The 9,063-nt window shown below is 35.0% G+C and overlaps 1 protein-coding gene across 1 annotated transcript; it reads right to left on the bottom strand.

Moving 5' to 3' along the window:
* Positions 1-2,167: 2,167 nt before the first annotated feature.
* LOC308701491 (SLAM family member 5-like) lies at positions 2,168-6,478 on the bottom strand. Its single transcript, XM_081383811.1, has 6 exons — positions 6,414-6,478; positions 4,632-4,961; positions 4,150-4,443; positions 3,916-4,032; positions 3,744-3,805; positions 2,168-3,072 (listed from the first exon to the last, which is right to left on the bottom strand). The coding sequence occupies exons 1-6, from the start codon at positions 6,460-6,462 to the stop codon at positions 3,025-3,027; spliced, it is 900 nt and encodes a 299-aa protein (XP_081239937.1). The 5' UTR covers positions 6,463-6,478; the 3' UTR covers positions 2,168-3,024.
* Positions 6,479-9,063: the final 2,585 nt, after the last annotated feature.

Raw genomic sequence — 9,063 nt, 5'->3', positions numbered from 1 at the left:
GAAGCAGCTACGGAAATGGCTAACGTCATTGTATTGTATTGTATTGTATTATTGTATTATATTCCACAACTGTTACTGCTGCACAATCCTCCTGAATAGTGTTCATGGTAAAACAATTTTTATTTTATTTTTATTATAGATTTCATACATGTTGAAATGTGTAAAAGTGAGTTTTTCTTTGTTACAAAAAATTGTAAATTGCATCATTTTGCCTTTTGAAAGTATTGCTGATTAGTTTTTGTACAGTGACATTCTTGTATTTGATGTGAGGATGATGGAGACCTGTGGGATGTTCAAGGTAAAGAATATTGCAACATTATCCCTCTATTTACCTCCATTTAGTCTGTTTCAGTTCTTTACTTTTTTTCAGTGTGATTTTAATGCATCATGTTTGTTTGTCATAATTTTAGGGCTTGTCATCAAAAGTAACTGAGCTAAACTAAAATATTCTAGAGTGAGCATTTTGTACATTTAACACAGTCTCAGGAAGGGCCGCGAAAGGCCCGAAACGTCACACATTAATAAATTGTCTAAATGGGAGCTCTCCGGTGTGCGGCTCTTTATTTTGTTACGTACATTTAACACTCACAATCTTTAACCTTAAAGAGAGAGAGCGAGACATATAGATGAGTAATTTGCAGCTATGTTTTGCACTAGAAATATTCATATAATTGATAAAACTGTAACAAAGCAACTTTTGAAGTTTTTCAGGGACAATTTCATCAGTCCATCTCTGAATATCACAAGTGAACGTTCCCATAATGATTCTGCTGTATGTCCACTGGGATGTTTTGATCATTAAACTATAACATTGAAACTTATAACAGGAATTTGAGCTGCTGGTCTGGTTTACTATCATGACGGAATAGCTAGCATTACATGTTAAGAGCTGATATAATAAAATGTAAAATGACATTTTTATGTAATCTATGATTAATAGAGTTTGTTATTGTTCAAACAGGGCAACAGGGGCAGCACAAAATATCCAGCATGTACGCAGAGATGGGCATAAATACATGGAAATGTATTTAAAATATAAATACAAAATACTGTGTGAAAAAAATGTATTTAAATACAAATACTGTATTTTAAAAATACACAAAATGTGAAATTGGCCATCCAGCTTTCTTTCTTTCTTTCTTTCTTTCTTTCTTTCTTTCTTTCTTTCTTTCTTTCTTTCTTTCTTTCTTTCTTTCTTTCTTTCTTTCTTTCTTTCTTTCTTGCAATTACAAATAAACATGCAAAATAGCAGCCATTTATATACTCATTTCTGGTTACAATGTAGTCTATTACTTGTGGTGAACACTATTCAAAAAAATTCATACTGTATGTAAAACTGTGGGAACCTTTGCTGCCATCTAGCAAAGAATATGGATGGGCGATATTTTGTAAGGCCTGATTTTGTCCAACATCAGTTTCCGATAAACTGGTGAAGGTTTCTCCGCATTACTGTCTTTTCAGCGTGGCAAAGTAATTTAATTACCTCTTTGTTTCATCTGACCCCAAAAATGAAAAAGGTTTAATTGATGTTTGTTAATCATAAATTTAGGTGAATGTTTGATTATTCTATTTAACTCTTTATTGAAATTGCATTCGTTCATCTGGATTCCTAAAACGTTTTGAGTCTTGCACCGGCCGGGTATACGATCTCTTAAACATAAGCTCATCAGTCTTGGTCATTAGACAGAGGCAATTGACTAATATTCTAGACGGCCGTACTCCACTTTGCTCATTCTAGATTATATTATTTAGTCCCCATATATCTGAAGACACTTAATTAAGGTTAAATTATATCTAACCAAAGGTCAAGACAACAAACAAGCTGACCAACTTAACTACTTCTATGGTAACTTTGTATAATCATGCCGTGGTTTCCCATGTTCACTTAGTTAGAATAATATTACAGTAATCAGAGGCTGAGGCTCACCTTATTGAGATTGGTCTAACATCACACTGTTGCTCTAAACAGAAACCCCATTATTAGCCTCTTCAGTCTAAGTATACATTGATAAATGGCAATGTGTTAGGCGGAGCTCTAAAACTTCAGTTTGTGTGCCCCAATGCTCCACAAAACTTAGCGTTAGTCTGTTATTAACATGAGCGTACTTATGGTGTTATGGACTTAACGTAATCTACTAGAATCATTAATTTGAGAGCAAGTCAGAATAAATCCAAATGTAACAGTTTATTATTAACCAGATAAATGTATCATGCCAATTACATAATTAATTCAAAGATAATCAATACAACAACATCAAATGCTCAGGGATAAAGAGTAAAAGATGTATAGGCTACAGTGTGTCTGGAGGCTATCACGGGCTCTTCTCATTACAAATCACCCCGAGCCTCTGGAGACATTTCTTTTAATACTCAAGACAACACATCCCCCAATGTAGGGAATGAACTTATAATAAGAATTTGCAATGATTAGAGTTATAGACATGGCGGGTTCACACCTCGAGGAACAGGAGGTAGCTTGGATGAAGAACCCATGGGAAAAGTGTATACCCAGTAAGCAAAGTATCTCTAAACCCTTATTACCATTTGGTTTACTTGGAGATTAGATCATTGTACCAGTCGCACTGAGACATTTCAAATGATTCCCAACATGACTGTTAATTGACTTGTATTGACATAGAACATTATAATTTAATATATAATATTTCTAAGTGAAGAGAATTATGTGTAAAAGGAAGGAAGTGGGGGATAAGGAACAAATGATAAGGAAGGACATAAGGGAAAGAAGCTTCACTCTATGGGGTGCGGAGTCAAACGGCAGTGTGTGTTTGTGGTGTCCATATCTCAGGAGATCAGAGTCTCTGAGCTTCTGTTAGTCTTACAATTTACAAAACAAACGTGTGGGAGGGTCAATGTTTAATAATGAACGTAAGGTAAATTTCCATGGTAAGATAAAAACAGAACATTTTCTGGATGCTATTAGAGCACCACTATATTAAATTAATACCGAGCAACAACATTTTAAACAATACAACAACAAGCCATGTGCATATTATGTGTATTTGATCATCGTTTTTTGGGAATATTTTCATACACAGCATCCGTCTTTGATTTCTGCAAGGGAAAATATACTCAATCAGGAACATTGCTGATACAATAGAAATTTAATAAAGACTAACTGAGGTTTCACTGTGCAAAGCTTAGTGTTTTTTTTGTTTTGAAAAACTACTGTACAGAACAGATGCAAACATGAAGCAGCAAGAGGAAATGACATCAATCATGACTTTTCAAACCGTTAAATCATCAAACAGAGTTTAAGTTCTGCAGGATTGTCATGACAGCCTGTGCTGAGAATGACTGTCTTTCACACAACAGCACTGAACGTCTACAAAGAAACCAATGTCTGCTAAAGCTGCATTTAACCTCAGATAATGATGAACCGCAGAGACGCTGCAGATCGAGGACAGTTAATAACTCTGTGTCCTACTTTCTGTCCAAAGACAATCTAATGGTATAAAAGCTGCTTTTGTATGGGTTAGGCTATTTAAAAATTGCAAACCACATTAGCTATGATTTTAAGCAAAAGATCATTTAGGCCACAGATCACATAATGAGCAAAAATATAAATATAAATTGTTTTCAATTTTTTTTTTTGAAAAAAACAAATGATTTTTTTTTAAGGTAATGAGTTAAACCACAAACGTCTGTTCACTGACCGTCTGATGCTGCAAACTTCAAACTTCAATCCCACTAACTGACTGCAACTACTTCCTGCAGCTTCTTACCTTTTGTCGTGTTGTTGGTTTACTTGATGCTGAATCAGTTCTGTCTTCCTCCTGGGTCTCAACTGCATCAACAACAACCACAGATATGTTAAAACGATAGTTACAATATTATATTGAAATTTCTGTCTTAAAAAGATAGATATTTATACAGATAATGACTTGCTCTTCTGACCTGTTTTTCTACCTTTCTTGCAGATGCAGAAGATCACGACTATAACAACAATCATCAGAGATCCAGCAGCAGCAGCAGAAGAGATCAACACTATGTACAATAAAGGTAGGCCTTGATCTGTAATGGACCAAATGAGCCATTAGTGTGAGTGAATATGTCCGTCTGACCTACAGCTAACACTCTGAAACATCAGTACTATATAACTGAGAGTAAATCAATATTATATCATCATACCTGCACATGTGTGACAGAGTGTGTTGATGTCCAGATGTGTGGTCTGGTTGCTGATGGGATTGTTCAGCACACAGCTGTAGGTGTTTTTATCCTGATATTCCACCTCCAGAGGTAGAGAGAGACTGATGCTGAGATCACACACACTGATGCTGGACAATACACTGATTCCTGCGTACCAGGAGAGAGTCACATCACTCACATTCAACACTGATGAACACACCAATGAACAATTTGATGATGATGATGAAGAACATTGTGAAGAGTTACTGATGATGACAGGAACAGGCAGACGAGCTGAGAAAGATGACAGAATAAATCAGAATAAATCATACAGAATAAATCATACTTTTTCACAGTGTTTTAATGTGCTGATAGAGAGAGTCTGTGATCTCATTCATAAACAATAGACTGCTCAAAATGAAAGTATTCAATAGGCTGAAAAGGAAAGTCAAAAATAAGTGTGTAAAAATGATTTGGCTCACCATAGACTGAGAGACTAAAACTCTTGATCACACTGCTCATCTCTAGTTTATAACCTCCAGCATGTTCAGTTCTGGTGTTTGTGATGATCAGAGATCCAGTTTGATTGTCCAGCTTCAGTCTGTCTCTGAATCTCCCATCAAGAACATCATCATATACAGTCATGCTGTCGGCTGGTACATTGATTTCAGCTATTAAAGTGTTTTCAGTTTCAAACCTCCACAGAATCAGATCATCATCCATTATTTCAGTAAGATCAGAGTTTAGAGTGACAGAGTCTCCCTCCATCACTGACACTGACTGTATTTCATTTGTTTCAGCAGCAAACACACCTGGAGAACATGAACAGGATCAGATTAAGGCTTCTTCTGATGGTTTACAGACCAGAGGTCGGTTGCACCAGCTGGGCGTACACTGAGTTGTAAGACTACTGGATGTAAAATACACCTAAAGTCCTGTATGGAATTAAAGCCTGTTGCACCATCTAAGAGTATCGCACATCTGAGACTAAATCTTACAGTCAAAGGTGTAAAGTTAAAAGTCATGACTTGTTCAGACAAGATTACTTTCATGTCAGTAAATTAATTGTTACTGCAGACGTCAACTGTAATGTTTAAGGTTAATTTGCGCAGGATAAGTGAGATGTGTGTGCCGAATACACACTGCCGACTGACCTAACGACATTTATAATACAGAAACCATTATAATGTAGTGTAATGTTTGTATGTAATGTAATGTAATGTAATGTTTAATAATGTAGGAAATATTAAATATTAATTTTTCTGGGATTATTAGCAGAAACTGTATCATGCATCATCTAGCTCGGATGGACAGTTTGATTGGAAATAATTTTTCACGTCTTTAAGTCCATTCACAGCAAACGATATTTAGCCTGTGAATAATTTAAAATAACTGTAAAAAAAAGCAACATTATCAATAAAGCAACATTATCTGACACATAATTACATAATCCTTAGGCTTCAAAGTGAATTAAGCTGTATGTGCATATACCTTTGAGAAAGAGCACTTTGACATTTCCAGAAGGCTTATATGTAGCTCTTTTACTTTTAATAAACAGCAAACAATTCCCAAATTGAAATAAACAACCATTTACATTCTTTGGACGTTTGCGTTGTAAGAAAAGAGTTCAGAAATAAAAACCTCGTTCTGTAATGTTTATTGAAATCAGATGGTGCAGTGGCTTCACTTGATATGATGACATGAACAATGAAGTTCTTTATTAATAGCAAAGTTTTTAACCATTGTGAATCATCTGTGCTGGCTGTAGTTACACATGGTCATAGTTTTATTTGGTGCAACAGGGATCCATTTTTATTGAAAGGCTGGGCGAAGCTGAGCCGGCGTAGATCTTACACACAGTCATTTTACTGTATGTCCAAACTGGTGACACGGCTCCTGATGTTTGAAAGGATTAATTTAACTGCTTTTTGACCAATAGGCCTAATATATTTTACTTCTGTTGTTGTTCATTATTACTACTACTAAAGTTTTATATATTTCTTATAGAGATGGCTATATGTTCAGGAACAATCTTTGAAAACCACAAAAAAGCCCTGAGTTTTGAAAAAGTGCTTTCTGAGCCTGAGTTTTATTCAGAATAGAAATGTCCATTATTTACCCTGACTTTTAACAGTTTAATAGACTTTTAAGGCCTGTAAATCACAATTTTAAAATTCTCTGGCAAACAAAGACAACGGCGAATGTACGGTATACACTGTTCTGAAAAATTAAGTTTAAAAGCCTGAAATGCTTTTATAACTTACCAGTCAGACGGCACCAGCACAAAAAGTACAAAACAAACATGTGGTACATTTTCTTCACCCGTTCAGTGTCTGATCTAATAAAACTTTCAGATGAAAACACTAATCTGTGTGAATCCTCCCACAACGAGTCTGACCCTCCTAATTAAAAAAAAAAACAAAACCTGAACGCATGTTTTACAACCTCTAGTTACATTAAGAAAGTTTTTTCCAAGCTCTAATTATGGTTTTAAAATCTGGTTTCACAGACAAGGCTTAAGTCTAGTCCCAGACTAAAATACATGTTTGAGCCGTTTTAACTGAAAGCAACTTGCACTGGCATATCTTAAACTATTGTTTTGTCTCAAGACGCACACTCATTTTTTTATAAGGCACGTTTATAAAAGCTAAATGTCTTAATTGAACTAATGGCTAATCGTGGCTTATCTAAACCCTGTCTGTGAAACCAGGCCAAACTGTTTTAACAGTGGAAAAATGTCTTTTTTCTCATTTAACATTGATAATGTAGTTGAATATTTTAAAGAGACTGCATAAAAGGAGAACGTTGTGTGAATCTCCTTGGATTAAGAACTTCAAATGTTTTTATAGTTCAATTGAATAATCGATTATCGTGTATATGAAAGAAAAAAAAAACAGTTATAACCATGTGACCATCTCTCATTGCCAGTCTCATTGAGGTTGACTCTTGCAGCTCATCTATTGAGTCAAACTGAAACTGCTGCGGTCGGTTTTCTTCAGAAACATGGTTTGATCTGTTAGATGGGCAAAAAGCTTTTGCACGACAGAGGCCATTTGTTTCATCTATGTTCAGTTTGTAAGAGCTTGTTCCTGTCCTGCTGAACCTCACAGTCTGACTTCCTCTTGATAAACCTGCTTCAGAGTAATAAAGTACTGAATCAATGCATCAAAACTAAAAGCAGGGAAAGAAGAGAAACAGTTCGGCATTCTTCATCTGGCAAATTTTATTATTAATAATTTGAATTCATTTCATTATGTTCATCCTCTTAAATATGTAAGATGTGACTACAGGAATCGTTTGCGTTGGCATAACAGGACAGTGCAGTATCAAGCAAAGCTTGCTGAACTAGATTCATTGGGAGAGTAAATGTTAAAACTAGTTGTTATTTTACGCACTTTTCAGTAAAGTTAAAGACTTTTTAATGTTTAGTATTATGTTGGCGATTTAGAAGAGTTTCTGTGATGTTTTTGTGCTTGGGTTTAGCTGTCGATAACTAGTGTATACCAGACACTAAACCTTTTCCTGGCTTGTATATGACTGGGACTGGTATTGCATGTAAGTTTTGTTTTGAAAGTATGTTTTGTTTTTTTACACAAAAATGCAAATATTTTCACCCCAGAATAATATTTCTAAAGCCCCGATTTCAATGATAAAAGATTGCTGAGAGCATGTAGTTACAACATCTACCAGCAGGTGCTAGCAGGATAAAGATTAAAGAGACTGTTGCACTTTGAGATGCTCCTCTTTCTCGCTTCTTCCTGGACTACATGGTTTAATGAATTACACATGTTATGGTGATTGGTGAATATCTAACTTTGACTGTCAACATTACTAACTAATGGAGTTATGCAGTGATCTTATACTCGTTTGTGTCTGTGACAGCTTTCATCCAGATGTCCATAACCAAAGTAATAAAATGCTAAGTTATACTCTACATTTAGATTAAAAGTAAACTACAACATTTAACTGTTTTACGAACCACACTGCAAGTTAAAGTGATATGAAATAACATTTCACAGCACTGCACAAACGGACAACCTGTCATTTTAAAATAGATTAAAAAAATAATTATATTAATTAAAATCCCAGGTTAATAGGAAACAGTGGTGGCGGTCTTCTTAGATTTTAATAAGACATATGAGATGATGTGGAGAGAAGGGTTGTTAATTAAACTAGATCTTTTAGGAGTAGGAGGTATAGGGTTTTCCTATATGGGCGCTCTATGGGTGAGAATTGGGGAAGAAATATCTGGTAGCTATTTTGTAGAAAATGGCACCCCTCAGGGTAGTGTTATTAGTCCTTTGCTCTTCACCGTCATGATAAATTATGTATTTTCAGATGTAGAGCTTTTATATATATATTTTTCTAATCTTTAGACTTTCTAGACTTTCAAAGAGACACTGTCAAAGCTGTACACCAACTCTATGTGCAGCCGTCTACAATGCAGCCAGCTTTACAAAGACTGTGGGTCTGGCTACCAGGGAAATGGACAACGGGGAGTGCGTGTGGGGTTTTACTCCTCAGATGACAACCCTGGCTACTGTAGCTGGGATTGCTTTTTGGATGATGGAGGTCTTGAAGAGTGAAGTGTGTGCGCGCAATGCGTCTTTGATGTAACAATTTTGGTCACTTTTTTGTAGTTCAAGTGTGTTGTCAATATATATTTTTTCTTTTTCTTTTAAAAAAACAATTAAATTAACTGGAAATTATTCTTCATTATTGTATAGTGCATGTGGTTGATTTGTACGTTATTTTGCTTTAAATACAAAATTCTGATTAATTATTTTCATATTTTAATATAAAATATTTTTTTACAGTATGGTCCCTTGCAGTTATTGTGTGTTGTCAAAATAATTTAAGATGTTTTTTTTTTTTTTTTTTTTTACATAAAAACAATTAACTTAAATTGTGGAA

This window comes from Scardinius erythrophthalmus (genome assembly GCF_964197995.2).
Source record: "Scardinius erythrophthalmus genome assembly, chromosome: 14".
Taxonomy (NCBI): domain Eukaryota; kingdom Metazoa; phylum Chordata; class Actinopteri; order Cypriniformes; family Leuciscidae; genus Scardinius; species Scardinius erythrophthalmus.
This window is presented reverse-complemented; position numbering and strand designations above follow the sequence as displayed.